At 52.6% G+C, this 25417-nt stretch overlaps 1 protein-coding gene across 1 annotated transcript in view; it reads left to right on the forward strand.

Annotated features, from left to right (window-relative positions):
- SDK1 (sidekick cell adhesion molecule 1) overlaps positions 1–25417 on the forward strand; it is a 486407-nt gene that overhangs the window by 244801 nt on the left and 216189 nt on the right. Inside the window, exons 3-4 of the mRNA XM_060173224.1 lie at positions 1303–1409; positions 5330–5477. Of these exons, the coding sequence (XP_060029207.1) occupies positions 1303–1409; positions 5330–5477 (255 nt within the window). The remainder of the gene's footprint in view (positions 1–1302; positions 1410–5329; positions 5478–25417) is intronic.

Below are 25417 nucleotides of genomic sequence, written 5' to 3' on the forward strand. Positions count from 1 at the left end.
CCCTTGAATAGAGACCTGAGCAATTAGCTGCATAAGAGTGTCTTTAAGGTCTGCTTGGGACCTGAGCAGAGGGCACCACACAGCTCCCGTGGCCATGTCTGTCAGTGTAGTCTGACTACACTTCACAGGAGGACGTGTATTTATGCTGCACCAGACTCCTGGCAGGACAGTTTTCCACTAGAGAGATCACAGCATTTTCTTCTTCTAAAGCAGGGGACAAGTTACCCTTTGTTTGGGTACCCTTTGTTAGCTTACTTTGTCTTCTGTCTTAGACACCTCCCCATGGGTGGGAAGTGCCTGTCTCTGAGCCTTGCTCTTGACATGTTGCCAAGTGTGGCCTGGAGGCCAGCTCAGGGCTCCCTTAGGGAGCATGGCAGGTGTGGGCTCCAGAGCTTCCTGACCCACTCCAGCTGGCAGGGCTTCCACAGCCCACTTGATATGGGCTTCAAACTCCTGGTGCTTCTCTTCTTTTTTAAAACTTTAACAGTCTTAAGGGTTTTTTTTTTAATTAATTGATTTATTATTGAATAGAGACAGAGAATTTGCAAAGGGAGGGGGAGATATAGAAAGGGAAAGAGACAGAGAGACACCTGCAGCTCTGCTTCACCACTTGTGAAGCTTTTAAAAAACAATTATTTGCTTTGTTTTAATAAGAGAGAGAGAGAGAGAGCAAGAGAGAGGGAACTGCTCAGCTTGTGCAGATGTGTGCCAGGCTAGCACTGCAGGCAGGAGAGAGGATCCAGGAACTCGTGGTGGCATGGTAATACAATTCTTTATTGATGTAGGGTCCCAGAGTCGGGCATGAGCACAGTGGGTTAGGCCACGTGGCACCAAACTGCAATGGCTGCCTCCCACTCTGCATGCCAGCCCTTCTCCAGGTTGGGACGCAGGAGAGAATAGAGAGTGAAACCAGGAACATAAGTGGGTTTTATGGGATAAAACCGGAAGTGGCAAGTCAGGAATGGAGATGGCTAGGAAAGGGGATGGAGAGAGGCAAAAGGCATGCTGGGAAGGTGGAAGTGTCCTTAGCAACTGTTGCCATGTTTTAATTGGTGGGATTAATATACCCTGCAGGCAGGGCAGGTCTCGAGGTAGAAAGAAGATAGATCAGGCAAAACAGTGAATATGTACGTAGACCATAATGTCAGCAATGCAGCATGGAGCAGGGGAGCTGGTTTAATGCCCGACAGATGCAGGAGGTGTTAGGGAGCACTGCCTCCTACTGGCTGGCCAGGCAGGGGGCACTGACTGGCTGGGCCATCCTCAAATGGGGCCACTGATTCCACCTGTTGTGTTCTGCAGGTACACCGTTCCATCCTTACAGCAGCGTGACGCCGGCTTCTACCGCTGTGTGGTACGGAACCGGATGGGAGCGCTCCTGCAGAGAAGATCCGAAGTCCAAGTTGCATGTAGGTGCTCACAGAAACTGTTCAGAGCTGCTCTATTCTCCCCCGAGTCAGGACCCTGTGCTCACTGCTGCCTGCTGAGTCTTCCATTCAGAGAGACAAACAGACAGAGAGGGAGGGAGAGACAACACAGCTCTGGAGCTCCCCCACCTCAAGGTGGTGGCACCTTAGGTGTGCTGGTGAGGCTCAACTCCAGACCTCATGCACGGCAGGCAGTGCCCTTCCCAGTGAACGAGCTCTCCAGCCCAGCCACCTTTTATTTATTGAGAAAGACAATAAGAGAGAGGTTGTCCAGATCACTGCTCAGTTCTTTCTTATTGTCCAGGGGTTGAGCCTACGACCTCTTAGTTCTCTGGCATGAAAGACTGATCCCAAAGCTCTGAGCTATGTCCCGACCTCCAAAACCACTCTGGCTCTGCAAAGGAATCGAGAGCTTATCTGTGGGTCTGTTGGAACTAGAATGATGACCAGCACTGGTTGGAGCTAAGGGAATGGGCAGCTTGGTGGGGGCAGAGGATGATGGGAGAGCCAGGGCTCTGCTCCCCTCACCCCTTACCTCCATCCATCTGAAGGACTTGACATCGACAGGGTGCCTTCTGCCCTCTGAACCAGACTGCAGGGTTCCATTCAGATCAAAACCGTTTGGAAAAAAAAAAGAGCTGATCTGATGAAATCTCATCAGTTCAGAATCATTCCTTTGCAAGCATGGTTTTTGAAAAAGAAATCTTTGATCCAGGGGAAAAAAATAGTTGGTGGATGGAGGAGAATGGTTCTGCAAAGAGCATTTTGTGCCTGAGGCTCCAATGCCCTGGGTTCAGTCTCCTGCACCACTATCAGCCAGAGCTGAGCAGTGCTCTGGTCAATCTGTCTCTCCCTCTCTCATTAGTACAATAATATGAAGAAGAATAACTAGATGGCAGTGACTGTCCTAGATGCTTCTGCTGTCCTGGTTTTATTAGTTTTCTGTGGGGGAGGCCCGTTCTGGACATGAAGGTATCATGAGTCAGTGGGGAGGTGGCCACATGAGGGGCACTGGACGCTTATGCCACCTTTAGAGATGGAGCAAGAGGAGCTGGTCACATCAGGTAATTCCGCTCAGTCCCAAGCCTGTGAAGGGTGGGCTTCAGCTACCATGACCTATCTACTACGTTGTAGTTGGGATGTTCTGCCCAAAGTTTCTTCGATAAGCCAGAAGTATTATGAAGTTTGAAATTATATGTAATTTAATTTTGTCAATAGATTTAAAGAGAGGTCTCTTTTTAAAAAACTGAAAACTGAGTCGTCCTTACCATTGAAGACAATGTTTCTATTTGTCATTGTCACTCTAAGACTTGCAGTTTTTACTGATACTATCCAAGATAAATGGAGGTCTGCAGTCAGGAGGTAGCCTAGCCAGTAGAACCACGCTTTATCTAGTGCATCGTCCCCATCTGAGCCCCTGGCCACCCACCCGGGAGCTCCCTCCAAGAGGAAGCTTCACAAGCAGGGAGGTAGTGCTGTGGCATCTCTCCTCCTTCCCTCTGTCTCTCAGCCTCTATCTGAGAAATCTAGTCCTCTCAGAGTGGTGAAATGGGGCAGTCACAAAGCTCCTGCCTAACTCTAGTGTCAAAAATAAATAAGTAAATAAGTCTCTACTTATTTTACTCTTCCTCTACAAATTCCAGTGGCCAGCTGAGGTGCTCAGTTATGTTTTTCCTGGTGAGGAGATTTTGTGTTTTTCTGTGCTAGTTAAGTCACTCAGCTAAATCCGCAGAATAATCCAGAACTTTCATACAGCCAAGGAACTGAAAACAGAATTAATAAAGTAAAACTTCAGATCAATACCCACAACATATTTGAATAAGCTAATAGCTTGACATTTGTTATGTTAAATTCCGTTTTATAAAGCCACATTGCAAATGTGTCCTTGGGTAATTATTTATATGCTTGCTTCTATCTTTCATCTCTAGCTCTCTCTTTCCTCTTTTGATAACAAACTTCCTTTGAATTTGAAATAACTATGAAAAATTCCTAATCTGCTTCATTTGTTTCATCTTTTTCCTAGAATATTAAACACTGCTTGAGATGTAGGAAATAATTTCTTGTTAAATGAAGAATTCATTGATAATAGAGCATTTCTGTAGATTATTCCAGATTTATATGCATTCAAGCAAAAATACATTGTCTGTGATGTATTGGGTTGTCAGAAAAGTCACAAGGTATTTTTCCTATGTTTTTTGATGCAAGAATGCATTATGACTTTTCTGACAGCTGAGTATCTCAAGAATACACATAGATCTGTACCAACTCATAATATGGACTTGTTTCCAAGTGTTCGGTGTTACTAAAATTTTACCTCTTAACACCCACATTCTTTTAAAATATATATTATCTAGTTATTTACTATTGCACAGAGACAGAGAAATTGACAGAGGAGGGGAAATAGAGAGGGGGAGGGAAAAAGACATCTGCAACCCTTCTTCACCACTCAAAAAAGCTTTCCCCCCTACAGGTGGTGGCCAGGGGCTCAAACCTGCATCCTTGCTCACTGTAAGGTGTATGCTTAACCAGGTGTGCCACCGCCTGGCCCCAACACCCCCATTCTAATAGCAGGGTCTTTCCCTTTGACCCCATTTTTAAAGATATTCTATTAGTTTATGTTGAAGAGAGGAAGACAGTGAGAGAGATGGAGAGAGAGAGATACCAAAACACTACTCAGCTCTGACTGACAGTGATCCTGGGAATTAAACCTAGAGTCCCAGAGCCTCAGGCAGGAGAGGCTTTTGCAGAACCATCAAGCTATGATCCCCAACGCCACCCCACTTTTTAAATACCAGTGCCCTGTAACAAAGGTGGGATGAGACCTACCCATCCCAAGTTGAATCAGTAGGATGAGGAGTGGAAACCCCCTGAAAATGAGATTGTGGTTAGGTAATGCTTCTTCCAAAAGCCCTGTTAGGGAGGCAGTCACCCACAACTGAAGAGGGGACACCTGCTTGCGTCTGAGTGCTGGAGAGATTGGGGAGTGTGCTGAAGCCTTTCCTCTCAGTGTTACCTGTGGCACTTGCATGCCCCTCAGCCATTCCCTTCAATGTCTCACTGTGTTGTCACAGCACTGCAGATAGGAAATTCTGCTGGTGATGGTGTTTGGGGAGGGGCGAGATCTGCCCAAGCTTCACTCCCCCAGACCTGCTCTCCTCAGCACCACCTCTCAGCCAACTAGCCATTCAGCCAGTCAGTGAGCCAGCCAGCCAACCAGTCTGTCAGTCAGTCAGCCAGTCAGCCAGTCAGCCAGCCAGTCAGTCAGCGAGCCAGTCAGTCAGCCAATCAGTCAGTCAGTCAGTCAGCCAGCCAGCGAGCCAGTTAGTCAGTGAACCAGTCAGTCAGCGAATCAGTCAGTCAGTCAGTCAGTCAGTCAGCGAATCAGTCAGTCAGTCAGTCAGTCAGTCAGTCAGTCAGTCAGTCAGTCTAGTCAGTCAGCCAACCAGCCAGCCAGCCAGCCAACCAGCCAGCCAGCCAGCCAACCAGCCAGCCAGTTCAGTCAGTCAGCGAACCAGTCAGTCAGCCAACCAGTCAGTCATCCAGCAAACCAGTCAGTCAACCAGTCAGTCAGCCAACCAGTCAGTCAGCCAACCAGTCAGTCAGCCAGTCAGCCAGTCAATGAGTGAGTGAATTAGTGAGTGAGTGAGTCAGCCAGCCAACCAGCCAGTCGGTGAGCCAGCCAGTCAGTCAGTCAGTTGGTGAGCCAGCCAGTCAGTCAGCCAGTTAGTCAGCCAGCCAGCCAGTCAGTCAGTGAGTCAGTCAGTCAGCCAGCCAGCCAGCTGGTCAGTCAGTCAGTCAGTCAGATTGCTTTGTTCTAGGTGCATGACTGCCTTTCATCTTTGATCCACTCCCACTGACCAAAGACCTTCCCAGGACTGAAAAAGTCTGCTTTCTCTCTGCAGACATGGGGGATTTCGTGGGTGCAGACCAGAAGAAAACAGTCTCTCCAGGACAAGCCGCAGTCCTCGACCTACTGCCTGTGGCCAGCTGCCCCCGACCACAGGTGACCTGGTTCAGAGAAGGACACAAGATCATCCCCAGCAGCAGAATGTAAGTGACTCTGAATGCAAAAGCTGGCTGGGAATCCAGCTCACCCCCTTGTCTACACACGAGGGGCCCTGGGCGGCTCTGAGCAGATGGGAATGTTTCCGGGGGCACTCTGCAGTGCCCTCACTGCCCTGTGGGGAAGCAATTCTTGCAGTGTGGCTCTTGGGCTGTCTCAGCCCCAAGTACTACGCTGATAGGCGCTGCTGCTCACTCTCAGAGCTGGGGAGTTCTTGCTCTTGGTATTTCGCCGTCACCCCTCCAGCCCCCCTCCTCCTAGCGACCCTGCTGGGCTGATTTCCCTCCTGCCCATTAGCAGCTTGCCCAGCTGTGCAGACAGACGCTTTGTGACCAGTTCAACACTGTTTCAAGGTGTTCTTGACTATCATGCAAGATACTTGGCTGAAGCCCATTTCTCTTCATCTGGAGCTTTAGCTAGAGCCTGTGGCCTGTGCTTCATAGCCAGGCACCTGAATGAGTCACGCAGCACTAAAAGCAGAGGCATGGACACCTCTGAGTGAACCCTGACTTGCTTCAGCTATGCTGAAAGGCGGGTGGTTGCAAGCAGACATATTCCAGAGAGGAAAAGGCCTTGTTCTGTTTCCCAGAAGGGCACGTGGAGGGCCACGTGTGGGGTCAGTCTCTGGAGCAACCCAGATGAACCTGGGTGGACCTGGCTTCTCCCCTGCCTGTGCCCTGTGTGCCCCTGGCCTACAACCCCCGATTCAGGGCCCCTGCTCCTCCATGTAGGCAGTGCTCAGCTGCAGCCTGGGCTGTCTGAGCTTAACTAGCATTTTCATCTTGGCATCCGAAACAGGGAGAGTCTGGAATCCTTATGCACTTGCACATTACCTTAGGAGCTGGCTGGCTGCCTCTCAGCCCACTTCCTTATGGATAAGGTTCAGCTGCCTCCCCACACTGGGACTGCTGATGCCTCTCACTTGGGGGTAAAGCTAAGATGGGGACCGATTCCTCTTCCTGCCATGGGCTGTTAGGTGGGGAAAGACCACTGTGACAGATTCCCATTCAGAGGCTGTGGCAGGATCTTAAGCTGAGCAAGCGTGGCAGGAGCTGGGATGCGGGCATGGGAGAGTGGGCATGGTTGGGGGCGTGACTCAGCTAAACACCGGAGCTCAGTGGCAGAGACCGTCTGTCGACTCATCCGTGAGCTTGTGGTCTGTGCCTCCCTCGGGAGACCACACTTTGCTGAGAAGCATGAAAAGATGGAGACTGAAGTAACAGCTCTTAATTTCATAGGCATCTCCCTTTCTAACGTGCACGCTCGTGCCAAAGACTGTTTAATTCCTGGTGAGCTGATAATGTAAAGATGCCAGCAGGACTTTAGCACCGCGTCAGACAAATGGCCTACTTAGAGCCGTGAGGCCCTTGACAATTCTCCGAACGCGGTAGAGAAATATGCAAGTGCACCTTTTTTCTAAGAGATAAGATGAGGCTGATTAGGAATATTTACACTTGTGCAAGGCCCTTTGGTTTCATATTTTCGAGCTCACCCTCGGCCCGTCTTTATTAAGTACCTGTCGTGCAGGAGTTCATAAATCAGGGCCCCATGCGGGCACTCACCACACATCATCCCGAAACACCTCTCTCTCTGTGTCTGAGAGGGTCTGCCTGTGGGTGGCAGATGGAAGGGCACTGCTGAGGTGCCCCGCCCACGTAGCTGGCAGATGGAAGTCAGATGGCTTCAGATCTGTTCAGGGGCACCCAAGATGTCATCAGAAAAGGGAACATTTGGCTCCAAGGGCTGCACGTGTCCTGAAATGGGCAGCCGTCTGCACCTACTTTTGACCCGGTTACCCAGTATCAGCTCCCTGCATTGGCAGATCGGCCCTGAGTCAAGGGCAGGAGGACCCTCACTGCCCTCTGCCCTGCCATGTTTGACTTTATCAGGTGACCTTCAAAGCAAGCTCCAGGCTTGCCACAACATGTGTTTTTTTCCTTCGTTTTCAAGGCGAACAGTGAGTCTGATGTCACCCGAGTTGAAAGATGAAGTGGAATGACCTATTAATAATCTTCTCGGCAGCTACTCCTTACTGAGGACCCACTTTGGTGGACTTCCCTGGTCCTCATGCTCGCCTTGGGAGGCAGGTGTAATGAGCACACTTACAGCTCTCAGAGCAGAGATTAGAAAGATGCTGAATGACCCACCCAAGGGCACACGGCTGGCTGACGGATGGCAGAGCTGGTGCTCCCCTGGGTCGCGCCCGCTTGCCCCCACACGGGCTCCTGCAGCTGTCAGGCCATTTCTCCATGCTGGCTTCTACATTTGGATGTCTGCTTTCCAGATGTGCTGGATTTTGTTGCTGTTGTTATTGTTGTTGTTGTTGTATGTGTGCACGCACACACTTCTCCAGTTTTGGAGCCCAGCTTTCACTCTGATGGACCCACCAGACATGCCTGCTGCTGCTATGCATTGTTCTAGTACTGAGCACAGGGCCCCACTTTCAAAAACTCTTGCCAGAGAGAAGGTAGGTATGGCCCCAGTTACCTCGAGGGCTTTCTAGAAAGCAGAGCCAAGGGGGATGTGGAGGTAGTTGTGCTTGCTGAAGACGTGAGCTTCCAGGGGGGAGCAGTGAGGGCCTCAGGGACAGCAGAAACGGAGACTGGCCTGTAGGGTGAGGAAAAGTCGAGAGGCTGTGCCCACGCTCCGTGGATGGGCCCGGAACCGGCAGGCTGCCGGAACCAGCTCTTCTCTCAGTCCATGGCCAAGGGCTCTCCTGTCACATGGGGAGGCCCAGCTTCTTGGTCCCTGTCAGCCCCGGGCCCATCCAGTTGAACTCCCTGGTTCCACGTTGCATGCATGGTCTGCAGACACACGGCACTGGGTGGAGGGAACAGAGATGTGTGAGGAGCCATCTCATCTCTGTGACAGCCTCCCCAGGCAGAGTAAACCCAGGGCAGAACACCGATGCATAGGAGAGGGGAGGAGAGGGGAAGAGAGGGAGGAGAGGGGAGGAGAGGGAGGAGAGGGGAGGAGAGGGAGGAGAGGGGAGGAGCGGGAGGAGAGGGGAGGAGAGGGAGGAGAGGGGAGGAGAGGGAGGAGAGGGGAGGAGAGGGAGGAGAGGTGAGGAGAGGGGAGGAGGAGAGGTGAGGAGAGGGGAGGAGCAGGAGGAAAGGGGAGGAGAGGGAGGAGAAGTGAGGAGAGGGAGGAGAGGAGAGGGGAGGAGCAGGAGGAGAGGAGAGGGGAGGAGCAGGAGGAGAGGAGAGGGGAGGTGAGGAGAAGGAGGAGAGGTGAGGAGAGGGAGGAGAGGGAGGAGAGGGAGGAGAGGTGAGGAGAGGGAGGAGAGGTGAGGAAAGGGAGGAGAAGTGAGGAGCAGGAGGAGAGGGGAGGAGCAGGAGGAGAGGTGAGGAGAGGGAGGAGAAGTGAGGAGCAGGAGGAGAGGGGAGGAGCAGGAGGAGAGGTGAGGAGAGGGAGGAGAAGTGAGGAGCAGGAGGAGAGGGGAGGAGAAGTGAGGAGCAGGAGGAGAGGGGAGGAGAAGTGAGGAGCAGGAGGAGAGGGGAGGAGAGGGAGGAGAAGTGAAGAGCAGGAGGAGAGGGGAGGAGAAGTGAGGAACAGGAGGAGAGAAAGGAGAGGGGAGGAGAGGGAGGAGAGGGGAGGAGAGGGAGGAGAGGTGAGGAGAGGAGAGGGGAGGTGAGGAGAAGGAGGAGAGGGAAGAGAGGGCAGGAGAGGGGAGAAGAGGGAGGGCAAGGAGAAGAGGGGAGGAGAGCTCTCTCCTGGAATGACACGTGGTCTTCTGGAAAAAAAAAATTGAGAGTGTGCTCATAATTATACTTGTAACTTTTAGTGGTAACCATAGACTTTATGCGTCTTAAGGATGAAGAAATGCCTGCTGACTTTTCTGACTCCCTGAGTCCAAGCAGCTAGTTAGCTTCCTCTCCCCACAGCTCACAGGTAGAATGCCACCTTGCTGATATGTGAAGCCTAATCTGATAATAAAGCCCACTCCAAGTCACTGTGGCCTCGATCCATTCCTTTGTTTCCTTTGTCCCAATCAGGAAGTGGGAATGGTGATGTCATGCCATATTTCCCTCGCCTCCAGGAGGTGATCTATGATCTATTTCCCTCGCTTCCAGGAGGTGATCTGTGATCTATTTCCCTCACCTCCAGGAGGTGATCTGTGATCTATTTCCCTCACCTCCAGGAGGTGATCTGTGATCTATTTCCCTCACCTCTAGGAGGTGATCTGTGATCTATTTCCCTCGCCTCCAGGAGGTGATCTATGATCTGTTTCCCTCACCTCCAGGAGATGATCTGTGATCTATTTCCCTCACCTCTAGGAGGTGATCTGTGATCTATTTCCCTCGCCTCCAGGAGGTGATCTATGTCGCAGTTAGCAGATCAGGACACAGGAGTGGTGCTGTGCGGTGCCTGCTGCCTGCATGACTCTGGATCTGTGCTCACTGTGTCCTGGAGCCCACTGACCAGAGTGACAGAGCATGGTCGTGTGGGCTTCTGTGGTCCCGGGAGCGGAGTCCGCCAAGGCCTCGGCTCACACCCGCAGACAGCTTTGCCAGCCTGGCTCTGAGTGGCGAGGGCTGTGCACTGCCCAGCCTCCTGGGTGACAGGGACATGGACTGTCCGAGACCAGCCAAGAGATTCTGTCCATTTCCCTCCTGTTGCTTCGAGAGAATTTCCTTCCAATGCGCATTTGATGTGCAAGTCCCAAGTTGATGCTTGACTGAAGTAGGTCTGGTTGTGATAATATTTGGCTTTCCAAACAGCCGCTTTCAAAGCTCCCTGGCCTATTCTATAGGCACATGTGAGTGTTAATGAGTTTGTCTACACTTGGGAGCCGAGCCACACTTGGTGTTTGTCTACACTCGGGAGCTGAGCCACACTTGGTGTCAGCAGGGTGGGTGGGCCTGGGGAGGCGGGCTCTGGCCTCCCTGCACAGTTGCTCTGACCTGGGATCATGGCAGACTCATGATCCAGTCTGTCACAGCAGAGACAAGGGAGGCAGACTGAGGACCTTCCAATTCTTTCTGCCTGGCGTCCAGTGGCGCCTGTGGCCCTCCCTCCACCTGTTTCCCACACACACGTGGGAGTGACTCACTGACGTCTGCTTTGGTACCAGGCTGGAGGGAGGCACAGATGCCCTGCCACACTGAGAAGTATAGGAGAGCTCCCCTGTCCTGCCAGGGATCGAATTGGGGGCCTCGGGAATGCGAAGGTGTAAGCTCTACTGGGTCGAACCCGGAGTCCTTTCCCGCTCCCCTGGCCTCTTCCATGTGAAGACCTTTGTCTTGTCATTGCACAAGGCCTGCCTGTAGACATGCAGTACTAGGGGTAGGAGGGACCCGCCCCACCAAGAAGGAAGGAAAATAATCCCGGCAGACCTCAGGGAAGAGTACAGTGGATGAGGGGAGGGATGGCTTGGGCAGGTGACACGTGAAAAGCCACCTGTGAGCCACGACAGGCCTGCAGCCACGTGCAGTGACCTCAGCACAGGGTGGGTCTGGCTCCGGTCCCAGCCGCATGCAGGGCCATCCTGATGCTCACCCCCCAGCTCAGCACAACCTCAGAGAACTTAGGAATAGGCTCTTGGAATGTGACATCTGGCTTCTTCATTCTCCAGGTGATGTTTGATGGCAGTGATCATGGATGCTGTTCAGTGCCAGGCTCTGTCTACGTGTGCTGTAGAGAATGGCTATCCTGACCCACCAGCAGCCCAGACAAGCTGGTCCTGTCAGGAGCCTCCCTCTCCTGATGGGGACAAGCAGCTGTCCCCTGCAGGCCACTTGCTCTTCAGGCTGCTGGCTGCTAGAGCTTCAGGGGCAGCTGGGAGCAGGCTTCTGGCAGTAGTCACCTTCAGGGGCTCGGTTGGGCAGGGAGAGGTAGATGAAGGGGTAGGAACAGGGGATAGGCCTGAGAGATTGTGGGAGGAAGTAGGGCCTAGTCCACATGCTACCATGGTCTCTAGGAGGCTGTGTTCCCACCATGTCCTTTGGGGGAGGTGGTTTAATAGGCACTGTTTAGCTTTTATTCAGGAAAAGAGAGCATATGTGCAGGTCCATGTGTGGGCAGAGGGCCAACTGGCAATAGAGTCATCTTTATTATTTTATGGGGGGGGTTACTGGCCTACAGTCTAGTCTTGCACACAGGCACGGCTCTCATCTCCCCTCATCCTGGCTCTTTCCCTCCTTCCCCAGAGTCCTTTGCTTTGGTGCCATACACCAGAAATTTTTCTTTTTTTGAACTTGTGAAATGCCTGGAGTGGAACCCTGGCCATCCTGACTTTCACAGTCTGGTTCAGGGGGCATTGCACACACTCCCAGGGCATGGTCCTTAGTCCACCCATCTCCAGAACACTCTGTCTCTGTGACCCTGAAGCCTGATGCCTGTGATGTGCCCCTACCATGTACCTTGCCAACACCCTCATTCTGCCTCTGGACATGAGTACTCCAGGAACTCATGTAGCAGAACCGTGTGGCATTGTTGTGGTTTCACTTGTCATCGTAAGAAGTTATACCGAGAAGTCCCACATAACCTTGAACCAATTCCCCCAAATGACCAGATCTCCCAAAGCGACAGTCTCTCAGCTCTGGGCCGCTGGTGAGGCAGCTGGGACAAACAGGTCCCTGGCCATGGGGCTCCTCTGGCTGGCCGTTGGGCCACAGGCGCACACCAGGCTTCAGCCCCCCATATAAACACACTCAGGGCCAGCCACACTGGCAGGTTGATGGCCCTGAGGTGACATCTGCTAGGGAGTCAGGGCCTGGGGGACCCACCTGCTCACGTGGCCTCATCTCCCTGCTCATCTAGTCTTGGATCCTCTTAGTGGTGGCGTTTGTTTGTTTTGAGAGAAAGAGAGAGAGAACGAGGGAGAGAGAAGCCAGAATGCCACTCGGGCCCATGCAGCTCCAAGGATTGAACTCAGTGCCTTAGGCACCAAGTCCTACACTCTGCAGCTGTACAGCTGGTTCCCTGGGTGTGACATTGATCGAGTGGCTGCGTGGACAGACACTCTGTCTCCCTAGCACTTCTGGGGGCTTGGCCTCAGGTTGTGTCCAGCGTCCCCGCAGCTTCCTGTGGGAGCAGACGTCTGCCCATCAGGGTAATGTCTGTGCCATGCATGTGGCGGTGACGTGTGTGGTGACTTCAGGAGAGGGACAACGCTTTCTGTCCCCACCAGCAGAGGAAGGGGAGCCAACCTGTTACTTGTTCCCTCACACACACACGGCCGGGGGGGGGGGTGCAGGGCAGGGACTATTTTCCATTTAAGCCATTCAGACAGGTGTGTGATTATGGCCATTGTGCTTTTAATTTGCATTTCCCTGATGGCTAATGGTGTTGAGCTGGCCATCTAATGTGCTGAGTTTAAGAGCCAAATAGGGAAAAACCAGACTTCCTGAAGTGAAAAATAGAATCATTCACTTCAGAAGTCAGTTGAATGGGTGAAAGAGCAGACAGTCTGCAGTAACAGTAAGAAAAATGTGGCAGGGCCAGAGAGAGTTCAGAATAGAGCTTGGGGGAGGAAAGGGGAGTAGGGAAGGGCACCGAAGCCAGAGAGGGGACACTGCTGACTCCTGAGACCTCCAGAGGAGGGGTAGAGGAGGTGGAATAGGCTGCAATCTTGGCTGGGGCACTTCCTAAGCTGAAGGTCCGCAGGTTCCAGAACTGTCCACGTAGGAGAAGTGACCGTCAGTCCCTGGCTAGACTAGAGGGATTGGCGTTGATGCTGCTTTCTGGCCTCGTATAGGGAGGTCCCCGAGTCTAAACTGGTGTCACCTCGGCACAAGTCAGTGTCCATCCAGACAGGCCAGGGAAAGAGAGGCCATGGGGCCGGTCTCGCTGCATCGGATGCCACTCGCAGAGGGCACTTCCTGGCACCGCGTTGCTAGGCGACGCCTTCCCCAGAGCATAACGCAGCCGCAGACTTAGGTGGCTGCGGGCGTGTCTCTGGCACAGTCTCCTGAGGCCTCCATAACTGACAGGGAAGCTGCCGGGAGGTCCTGTGCACTGGTGTGTGTGTTTGGGGGGGGTGCGCTGGGGGTAGCTGGCTGTGCTTTGCTTCTTCCGGACTGTCCCAGGTGGCCCCCTGGCTGAGGTGGGGTTCGGGCTACCCCAGCAGCTGGCAGGTGTTTCCTTGAGAGGCCGCTCAGCCCAGGCACCTGCAGGCTCTTCCTAGGGGACATCTCTAGGAGTACTGAGGCTCCCCACAGCTGGAGCAGCGTCCCCCAACCAGGTGGGTGTCACAGTGACTTGGTTCCATCTGAGCTGGCGATACAGTGCTTAACTTTAGTGACAAGACTTTAATATCCTACGTGCCTATTTTTCATTTGGAAATAAAAGACCACTTGATTCTCTGTGAGCTGATGGAATGACAATAACACAATTCTTTACAAATATTAGGCTATTATGCATCTTAAGTCAGATGCACATAATTGCATTCCCCAACTCTACATAATACTTTAATTAAAACCAGGATAATTAAAATACAGTTTTAATGAACAATAAATTCTGAAGTTGCCAAGCTGGGAATGTGTTAATTGAATCATACCTTGCTCTTTTTTTTAGCTCTTCAGTTTGTATCACATATTTTGAAATGGCACAACCTGAGCAGGAGGCCTTTTCAGGATGAAATAGTCATACGGCAGGTGAGGCTCCTACGGCCTCTGTCCCTTAGAGGAAGAGAGGCTTTCTCCCCTGGCTTTATTGTGAGAGGACAGAGACAGAGCATCATGCTAGTTCCCGGCGTCAGACGAGATGATCTGGTGCATGTGTCTCTGAAGTGATTTCCACAGGGAGTCGAATTAGCCTTGAATATATTCGCCTTGTGCCAAGAACCTATAGGATCTGCACATTGCACGGCTCTCTGATACACAGTTTGGGCAGGGGTGGGGAGACAGCATCATGGTTATGCCAATAGACTGTCCTGGGGCCAAGCTTCCACACCACCATCAACCAGAGCTGAGCAGGGCTCTGGGGAGAGAAGTAAAGTGAAAATAAATAAATATTCCAATATGCAAGATGGTATTGTCACCTTCAGCCACCAAGTGGCATCACTTTCCCGCTTGCATACCTAAGACTCCAAGTGAGCACTTTCGGCTGCCTTCCTCAGCTCCTGCAGGAGATCACATTTGCCTTTCCCTCACCTCTTCCACTCCCACAGCATGACGGTCGCTCTCGGGGTCCACTCACACCAGTGCAGGGTCTCTTTCTTTTTAATGGCTGTGTAATACTCTACATGCCCATCTCCCTTTCTCTCCCCCCTCTCTTTCTCTCTCTCCCACACTCTCTCTCTCTACCCTGCTCTCCCTCCTCTTTCTCTCTCTTTCTCCCCCTTCTCTCTCCCTCTTTCTCTCTCCCCTGCTCCTTTTCTCCCTCCCTCTCTCTCTCTCTCTTTCTACCTTCCTCTCTCTCTCTCCCTTTTTCTCCCCTTATCTCTCTCCCTCTCTCTCTTTCCCCTGCTCGCTGTCTCTCTCTCCCTCCCTCTTTCTCCCCTCCTCTCTCTTTCCCTCTTCCTTACTCCCCTCCCTCTCTGTCTTTCCTCTGCTCTCTCTCCCTCTCCATCTCTCTTTTTCCCTCTCTCTCTCCCTCTTCCTCCTCCCTCTCCCTCTCTCTCCCCTGCTCTCTCCCCCTCTCTCTCCCTCTTTCTCCCCTTCTCTCTCTCTCCCCTGCTATCTCTCTCCCTCCCTCTATCTCTCTCCCTCTTTCTCCCCCTTCTCTCTCTCCCTCTCTCGCTCTCTCCCTCCATCTTTCTCCCCACTCTCTCTCTCCCTCTATCTCCCATTTCTCCCCTTTCTCTCTCTCTCTCTCCCTCTCTCTCTCTCCCTTCCTCTCTCCTCCCATATATACATTTCTATTAAGTAATTCTGCACAGCCTCACGGCATTTCAATCCACATAGCTTCACAACACAGCAGTGGTCTGCCTCTCTCTGTGACCTTGCTTTGTAGATCCTCTGCCACCCGGCTTGTATAACTGCACTGCTGTCCAGACAAGATCACGGCTCTCCTATGGGTGCTCTTCTCAGGATGTGTCCCTGTGGCCGGGTGCCGAGCCTGCAGCTGGCAGCAGCATCGCCTCTGCTTTACCCTTTCTGCTATGGCTAGTGGGCATGCAGTGTGCATCTTCGTCCTGCTGTTGTGAATGGTGCCCCGGTGGCATGGGGGCATGCACCTCTCGCACACAGTGGTCCTCTAGCCTTCAGACCCACAGCAGGAAGTGGGTCACTGCCCAGAGGGCGACCCCAGTGTTCCTCCTCCGAGGGACTTCCTCCCACTGCTTCCCCCAGCGCCGCACCCACTCACAGGCCCGCAGCAGGGCAGAGGCTCTTCTCCGCACAGCGTCGCCTCCATCCTCAGTGTCCCACTGCTACCCGTCATCTCCCATCCATGGGTGACGTGCTAGCCTTTGACACCACCCTGGTCTTTCTCCGCCATGCCACTCCCAGTCTCCATCCTGTCTCTTCCTGGTCCCCTTCCTGCAGAGTTCTGCAGGGAGAGGAGCGGCCCCCACAATCCATAGCCTTGGATAAAAGGTAGCCGCTCCTTGGACCTAATGCTGAAATAAGGAATTCTGGCCATCATTGGGCAATCCTGTCATGCAGCTGCTGACAAAGCCGTGTGCCCCTTCGCATATGGGGCAGTCTACAATGTCCTCACTGTCGGGGAGGTGGCTGGAGGAAGCTCACTAAGTAGCCGTGCCTGGTGGGGGCCCAGCTGTGGGGCTCTCGCTTCAAACTCTGCTTCAGCCCTTCTAGGGGGTGACCTGGGACGGCACCTCAGCCTCTCTGTCCTCTGTCCTCTCCTGTTAAGGCTCTTGGGCCTTCCAGGGTCATCTGTGAGATGCCTGTCAGCGCATCAGGCCCCAGTGAGTTCCCCACTGTGGCTCAGGCATCGTGACCATCAGAGCTTCCTATTACGCTGATTATTATCATGGCTGACTTGAGTGTTTCAAACAGAGGAAGCGGCCAGGGCTGCACTGTTCTCTCGGTCACTCCTGCCAAAGAAATCCAGCAAAGAAAAACTGATTTTGTATTTCTGATTACTTTCCGCCCATCTGGAGGTGTGACTGTTATTCTCTTAATCCTTCGTGTGAGCAGAAGTCAGCGTCCTTGGGAGCCCCAGGTGAAGTGCAAGTGGTGGGCGGCCATGAGACAGATGGAGGAGCAGGGGCCTGGCTGTGCAGTTTGAAGGTGAAAGCAGAGCAGGGCATCACGGCCTCCCCAAGGGCCTGCCCTGGAGGTGGAGGAGGGAGCCCCAGGACTTTAGGGGACACCTCTCTTGCTGCAACCCCCCACCTGGTGCCCACCTCTGCTGACAGCTCCCTAAGATGCTGTGTCCACTTCTAGATCTGACCTCAGCAAGCCAGAGGAGGTGCTGGGAGCAAGGCCACATGGGGGGCGGGGGAGCCTTCTGGTCTTGGTCGGGCTCCAGAACTGGCTCATGTGTGGAGAATGGCCGGAACAAGCGCTCCAGCCACTGGGACCTCCACCATGGATCCTGCCTGTGGGGCTGTGTACACACACCTGCACGTCCCATGTATCTGTGTGGAGCCATGTACACACATGCACACCACACATATGTACACATGCATGCACATTGTCACGTGCTTACCTGGGGAAATGTTTGCATGTGGCAGTCCAAGCGGTGGCGTACCTGGTTAAGTGCATACATCACAGTGCGCAAGGACCTTGGTCCCCACCTGCAGAGGAGAAGCTTCACAAGTGGTGAAGCAGGGCTGCAAGGGCCTCTCTGTCTCTCTCCTTTCCATTTCCCCCTCCCCTCTCAATGTCTCACTCTAATAATTAATTAATTAATTAATTAATTAAGAAATGCTTGCACATGCATCTTGTTCCATACATGCAAACACACGTGTCAGTGTAAGGTACTTGCTACTCGTGCATGTGTGTAGTGCCACATGCATGTGTCCATGCACAGAGAGCCCAGAGTGTGCATGTGAGTGAGACACACACAAATACACTGGTATGTGATCAGGGAAGCTTGGCTGTGTTAATTCAGGCGGTCGTTGACCAGCACACTCAGGCTGAACTAAGCTGAGTCACTACTGTCTATGGTTCAGATCTGTTGCTGTGGAAAAAAAGGTTTGACTCTTGCGTGTTTAAAGTGAGGACAGTTGTGACCTTCCCAGACTATGACTCGGACTATTAATCAGATGTGCTCGGTCAGAGAATCCAGGAGCCATTGCAGGGAGTCTGCACACAAGCGACAGTTGTTTCTTGCCTACTGCTTTTGTCTGTGAGTTTCTAACTGAACAAAACCTTCAGTAGCAGAATTTATGCTTGTGGCATCTTCTTGATTCTGGGCTGGTTTTCATGGTTAGTTTTGTTTGTTTATTTCCTGTGAAGCTGGCCTCTTAGAGGCTTAAGCTGGAATTGAGGGATTTGCACAACACAGCGTTGGACAAGTTGAGAAAATAAAGGTGCCGTTTAGACCCTGTGGCTGGCAGGGGTATGTGTGATGTGTGAGCTAACCAACTCCTTGGTCTCCCTGGGACATCGCAGAGTGGCACCTAGTCACCTGCATCCCTGGGCCTGATCTGGCTCCTGGTGACTAGGTCCCCAGCCTGCCTGGCCACAGTCTCCTCTTTCTGCACCAGCATGGAAGCTCCCGAGCTGGCACCAAGTGGAGAGCAGGAAGGTGGAGCGCAGAGGCGACAAGCACAGCCACAGTGTCTCGGCCCCCATCGTGACAAAGCTCAGGGCACCTGGGGCTGAGACACAGGCATGCTGTGAAGAATCAGGAGAGGGGCCAGGCAGAGGCGCTCCGGGTTTGAGCTTCCACTGCCCACCTACAGGGGCGAAGCTTCACAATCAGTGAAACAGGTCCACAGGTGTCTGTCTTTCTCTTTCCCTCTCTATCTTCCCCTCCTCTCTCAATTTCTCTCTGTCATATCCAATCAATTGGAAAAAAAGGCCACCAGGAGAAGTGGGTTCATAGTGCTTGCACTGAGCCCCAGAGAGAACCCTGGGAAAAATAAATAGATAGATGAATAAATAAATAAATAAATAAATAAATAAATAAATAAATAAATAAATATGAGTCACAAGAGGGGAGCCGACCTCTGTCCCCTGTTGCACATGCTGCCTGGTCCTTAAGGCCAGACTGTGGAAACCCCTTTGAAAACCAAACCTGTGCATCCACTGTGCAGACCTGCCTGGCCAGTGCAGCCTCTGCTTCTCACTGTGTCAGGAGAAGCTCTGAGGGGTCTAAGCACTTGGCATCTGGTTGCGGCTCTTAGACCAAACAATGCTGCCCCTGAGACACAGAAAGGGTTGCTGTCATGTCGTGTGGATGGACTTATGCCTGGCCTTTTGCTTTCCATACTCACCTGCCTGCCAGACTGCATGTGTAGAGCTAGAATTCAGGGAACCGCCTGCTGGAGCACATCTGTGGTGAGGTGAGCGCATGGAGTTCGTTCTTATCGGCTCTTGCGCGAGTCCCAGCAGCCTCGCTCAGCCCACGTGATCACTCCGCCTCTTTGGAGCCTGGCATCCAAGTGGGATTCTAATTTACTTTTCCTTTTAAGGATGGAGCTTTGTTAGCCTGGGTGCCTGTGTAGCTGGTGAGCCCTCTGGTAGGGACCAGCTTTCTCCACGAAGTCTTCCTGGAGCATCAGTCTGCAGAAGAGAAGTCAAATCCCCTGAAGCTGCCTGCGAGGGCAGCTTCCTGTGTGTGTCTGTGTAACCTGCCAGATGACTCTGACTCACTGCAGGGAAGTTCTCAGCTGAGAGATAAATTTCCACGAGGCTCGTGTAGTCCTCCGTCCTAGTGAAATCATATTACAAGCAGTAACATTATCAAGCTCACGTCTTTGGGACTCTGCAGCTTCTGGTTGCCACATTATTAAATAGTAATGTCGTTTCTCTTTCATATGAATAGTTTGTGGAACATTTTGTTCTGTAATGACTGCTAGAGGTGGTTTTTGAAACAGTACAGCTAAATGAGAAATGACACACAGCTGACTCCAGGGCTGTGCGGTTCTGGCTAGCACCACGAGGACAGGCATGGGCGGCACTGCGGCTGGCAAAGGGATGTGCCTGCCTCTGGGATGGCTGCGACTTCAGTAAAACCACGGGCAGCTTCAGTTCTGCAGCAGCCTCAGCCCATTGCCCTCGAGCCGGCTCAGACTGAAGTCACAGCGCAGGGAGACTTCAGCAAGTGCCACACGTGCTTAACCTCCTACTGACCCGTGGGTTACAGAAAACCCTTGCCGTGAATGTGTGGCAAATGCAGGAAGGGGACGTTAGCACTACAGTGGCTGGTCCTTCTGCTCACAAGTTTCCAGCTGTGCAGGGCACTTCCATCTGTGTCAGCTGTCAGCACTCACAGGTTTCAGCCTTCACTGCATCAGGCTCAATCCCGAGGGCAGACTGGCCGGATCTTAACGTGAACGAAGGTTAAACCGGACAGGAAAGGTACCAGGCAGTCTGGGAGGCAGTTCTGCATACAGCACAGGACTTGAAAACACAAATGAACAGATACATCTTTGTAAAGAGAAGACATGTGTTAAGAGCCATGATAGTCCAGCCCTTTGAAGCTTAGAGTCTGCTCCTTGAACCATGAATAGTCTCTTCTTAGTCCTCCTGTGTGAACCTGACTGGCTTAGGCCCTCCCGCTCCCCTTCTCCTTCTGAAAACACTCTTTCTTCTGGCTCCTGTGACACCGCTGGGAAAACAGCCTCTTGGCCCCTGCACCATTTCTCCTGATCTCTTCCTCAACCTTCCCTTTCGTCCCGGACGGAATGCCTTCATCTTTGGTGCGGGGATTTCCTGCCACCTGTCCTCAGTAGGAAGTCTCATCTGAGGCCCTCCCTCCAGACACCATCTTCAGTGACGTGCAGTGTGGAGTCCCGGCACCTGCAGTCTCCTCGAGAGGCCCTTCCAGCTCAGCACGTCAGCACAAGACTCATCCTCACTGGCCTGCCTCCCCTCTCTCCTGCCTTACCCCAAGGACGCCCCGTCCCCACTATGCATAGGCACCCACCCCACTCTGAGTGTCTGCAGTGAATTGCAGGTAACAATCCATCCTGATTTTGAAATAAACGTTGTCTGGGTGCCTCTCTGAATATTCTTTTGAAGATTCAGGTGATTCCCTCTCCCTCTGCTTTCCCCGGTCATCATTAGAGAATGAGCCCCACTCTTGATTTTCTTACTTCTGGCAGTAAGACAGCACTTGCTGGAGGTAAAGAAATACTTAAAGCACAAGGTCCGGTTTTGTCCTTTGGAGCAATCTGAATGGTGGCAGTGTGAGATCTCAACAATACACAAGTTTTTCACACAAGTCTTTCAAGTTCCAGAGGGAATGGAGTTTCATCTGTGAGGCTCCCGTCCAGATAGGGTATTGACCACGATGGTAGAATGGCTGTGTCACGCTGGGAGGAGCACGGCCACGATGGGGCAGGGATGCGTCTGGTGGGCTCAGTCGTTGCTGGGAAGCAGTAGAGTGTGTTGGTGTCGGCAGAGCAGAGATGAAATGGCACATTCACCCTCTTTCCGCCTCTGGACTCCTGGTTTCTGCCGACTGGCTCTTTCCCGTGTGTCCTGCTGTCCTGCTTGTCCGCCAGCTCCTATGAGTGAGGCCTTAAGCAGCTGTTGACTTAAAATCGTTACTCAAGCAGCTGGCTGGAGCGGCTGGCATCTGCCATCCTGCTGCTGAGATGTTCTGGGCTGGCTCACACCCTGCTGCGGCTTTCAGCGGAGGGAATGGGGATCCAGAACTCCGGGGGAGGGAATGGTGTGGAGTTTCACCCCTGTTATCTTGTAATTTTGTAAATCAGTATTAAATCACTAAAAAACTACATCAGAGGGGCCAGGCAGTGGCGCACTTGGTTAAGCACACTACAATGCTCAAGGGCCCAGGTTCAAGCTCCTGGTCCCCATCTGCAAGAGGGAAGCTTCAGGAGTGGTTAAACAGGGCTGGAGATGTCTCTGTCTCTTTCCCTCTCTATCTTTCCCTCCCCTCTCAGTTTCTCTCTGTCTCTATCCAATAATAAATAAAATTTGAAAAACAATTAAAAATTAAATAAATCAGAAAAAAATGAGTTGAGTAGACATTTCTCCACAGACGCCCCAGTGGCTGGCATACCAGCTTAAGCTCACCCATTTCCACACTTTAGGACCCGGGTTCAAGCCCCCTTTGAAGCAGGTCTTCAGATGTCTCTCTATCACCCCCTCCCCTCTCAGTTTCTCTCTGTCCTATCCAATAAAAATAGACAGGAAAAAATGGCCGCCAAGAGCGTCAGATTCATAGTGCCAACACTGAGCCCCAGCAATGACCCTAGAGGCAATAAGAAAAGATATTTGCTGGAACTGAGGTCCAAACTAGAAACACTCCAGATGTGGATCACCACCCTTCAGCTACCATCTCCCCCCCCCCTGGGTGGGGGAGCACCAGTTCTCTGTGCCCATGAGTGTGTGTGTATGTGTGTGTAGACGCCACATGCAAATGTAGTCAGTCTCTCTCTCTCTCCCTCTTTCTCTCTCTCTCCCTCTCTCTCCTCCCTCTCTCCCTCTTTCTTCCTCCCTCTCCCCCTTTCCCTCTCTCCCTTCCCCCTCCTCTCCCTCTCTCTCCCCCTCCTTCTCTCCCCTCCCTCTCTCTCCCTCCCTCCTACCAACCTCCCTCCCTTCTTTTCTCTCTCCCTCTTTCTCTCTCCCTCTCCCTCGATCTCTCCCTTTCCCACTCCCTCTTTCCCCCCTCTCTCCCCTCCCTTCCCCTCTCTCCCTCTCCCTCCCTCTTCTCCTCAGAGCCCTCTCTCCCTCGCCCCTCCATCTCCCATTCCCCTTCTGGCTAACTTTACAAAGCACAATGCCCTAATGGCCCATCCACACTCACCAGCTGAGAGATCCCCCGACTTTCATGACTGGTTAATCTTCTGTGTGCAGACATATATGCCCACCCGCTTACACACCTGTGGATACAAACAACACAGGTGTACACATATGTCAGTCGATCTGTCTGTCCCTCTGTCTTCGAGCAAACCAGGCTGTTTACCTGGATGCTTAGTATCTGGAGCTGAGCCTGGCACAGATAAGGCACTGAGCAAGGGGGCTCGCAGACGTGCCACCCAAAGATACTTTCTCCTCCTCCCCACCCCTCTTGGCACTTGGACAAGGTTTGACCAGAGTTCGGGAGTGTGGACTTTTTAGCCCCCTGGGGCCAGATGTGGCCTGGAGTGCAGACCGTTTTATCCTTCATGTCTTGGGAGGTTAGTGTAGCTCACACGGTTGCCTGAGGCAGCGGTGTGGACTCTGGGAGTGCTGCGTGATCTAACATCCCATTGTCTGCAGTGAGGCGGGGGGACGAGAGGAGACGCCACAGCCCTACACCCCTCTCAGTCTTGTTTGAGCAGCTGAGCGTGGAGGGGCTGCCGATTCCTCACCTACTGGTGGCTGAGGTGACAGGCCTCAGGAGCTCACACAGAGCTTCTCTTTCTGCCGGGAGAGGCAGCTCAGAGACTACCAGCCCACTCCGCAGGCAGGCTCAGGGTGGCATGGCCCCACATCACTCAGTCTTGGGGCTGACCCACGCTCTGACTTATGAGTCCACTGCTTGGGGGCATGATGGGTAGGTCTGTGCTGGTGCCCAGGGGCCAACATCACGGCGGGCAGGCCAGGCAGACCAGCCCCGTGGAAGACGCCAGCCTGTGACCTTTGGATTTCTCTATGAATTGCCAGGCCACCAGATCACACTCCTCTCTGGAGAGGCTTTGTGTTGTGAGCACTGCACACCCTCCTCCAGGCATGAGAGAAGAGAACATCCAGCTTGGGAGACAGCTTCGACACCCAGCAGCCCCACGGCACCACGACCAGTGAATTTCAGGGTTGGTGGGGGTTGCTTTTCAGCCTGTGGCTCGTCCTGTGCACTGAGGGCCAGCCTGACACTGTCCTTCGAGCCTCCCCTTCCCGTCTGCTCTGCGATTACCAGAAGACCGAGGAGGACGTTGGGAAAGCTTTGACCTATCACTGTCAGATACTTAGAAACCTCTAATTAGTTTTCGAGAACACTGGCGTGTGTTCACGTTGAAAGGAAATGCTAAGGCACGGCACATCGGTGTAATTATCTGAAAGAAACAGCGCATAAGTGGGAAGAGAAAGAAGCAAGGAGTTTTCTATCCCCAGGTGAAGAAATTTTCAGTCCAGTCATTTTCTGAAAATCAGACTCACCTGACGAGGAAAAACACACCAGGTCTGAGTACTTCTGGCGGGTCACAGCCCTCAGGGGAGCGCTAGTCCTGGGGAGTCCCAGCAAAGCCAGGCTAGAAGATCAGTGCATTTCATTTCTCAAGTGTTTGCAAACTCCATATTACCAAAGGTGTTATATAAATGCAAAGTGTGACTTTTAAATTTAATTTTCCTGGAACTCAGAAGACAATCCGTGCGGCATTTATTAAGGTAAAGTTTATCCTTAGCCTGACGCTACAGTCAAGAGCATGATGAACTTGGAAAAGTATTGTATAATCTTATAGGGGCAAGAGCTAACATAGCAGCTTAGAAAGATGAGCTTTCCCGCGTTGCACCAGGACTGGCTGGGTGACCTGCCTGGTGTTTCTGTGCACCTTCATCGCACCCCACACTGGCTGGCCTGTGCCGCCACAGGACTTGCTGCTTTTCTCTCTATCTGAAAGGCCCACAAGGGACCCAGTTACCCAGGGATCCTCCCTTTCCATTACTCCATGCACAACGTGAGAGACACAGGAGAATTCCTAGAAGACAGAGCCTTGTCACTAGCATTGAGTAGTTGTTAAGAACCAGCCTCCAGAGAAAGCATTTGAATTCTGGCAAAGAAAGAGGTTTTTCCCTGACTCTCCAAGGAAGAGGGGCTATGGTCCTGGCCAAGGCACTCAGTACCGTGGACTGTGTGGGATGGAAGTGAGATGGCGAGTGGTGCTGACCCCGTGGCTGTCACCATGTGGGAGGGAGTGTGCCGGGCCAGCTCTGGGCCCGAGTCAGAGTCGAGAGGACGGGACACGCACAGCAGTCAACGAGCTGTCCGTCCCAGCTGCCAGCCCGCTTGGCACAGGCCAGCCTGCTCCAGGCTGGAAGGTGTGAGCCTCATCCAGAGCTTCCTGGCCACCTGGAGGTCCTCCAAGGCAATGTTCTAAGAGACAGGCAGATGTGTTTGCAAATGCGTCGGGCAAATACGCTTTGTGGCTTAGCCACTGAGACACAAAACATTCATCTCCATGTGCGGATCAAAACAAGTCTTTCCAAACTGGAAATATTTTTGTTTGCGATTGAAACACATGTTCCGGCTGTCAAAACATTCCTAAATGGAACATGTTCTCAACAAAGAGCTGTTTGATTTGGCAGATAGGTGCCAGTGTGGACAGACTCACATCAAGTCCTGTATGGACTCATGGGTAAAGAGAAGTAACGACTCCCAGTGCTTGGCTTGAGCCTGGGAAGGGGCTGAGCACACGGTCTGTGTCTATCATGTGACCTGACTCTGTCACAACTTGTGAGAAGCAGAGGAGTCACATGCTGCTGCAAGTTCCGGAGACGGCTGGTTGAGTCACAAGCAATGACGAGAGCCCGTTTTAGAAACTTTAAACACTGTGTTTCCTCTTGTGATAAATGGGGTAGGGGGTCACAGCCATGCCAAAGTCGGTCGGCCCTCTCCCCATCCTTCTGCAGCTGCAAGGCAAGCGGGCACTCGGGTGACGTGGGACTCCAGGGGGGAAGCACATGGCAGAGCCATCCTGGACAGAATCACGCTTTTTTCAGCAACACCCTCGTGCCAGATGGCATGGAGGACAGATCCCTGAGGCATGGCCACTCCCACACATGCAGATGCCTCAGCGCACACTGGACACCGTCCAGCCCTCAGCGCAGCTGGCTGTGGTCTCCGGCAGCTCCGTCTGGGTGCAGGCTCCTCTGGAAAAGCTCCCTCAGGTGACAGATGCCCTCCCTTGCCAGCAAGCGTGCCTTTACCGTGATCTCGGCCCCTGGGCACCGGCACAGAC

The sequence above is a fragment of the Erinaceus europaeus genome, chromosome 15 (assembly GCF_950295315.1).
Source record: "Erinaceus europaeus chromosome 15, mEriEur2.1, whole genome shotgun sequence".
Taxonomy (NCBI): Eukaryota; Metazoa; Chordata; class Mammalia; order Eulipotyphla; family Erinaceidae; genus Erinaceus; species Erinaceus europaeus.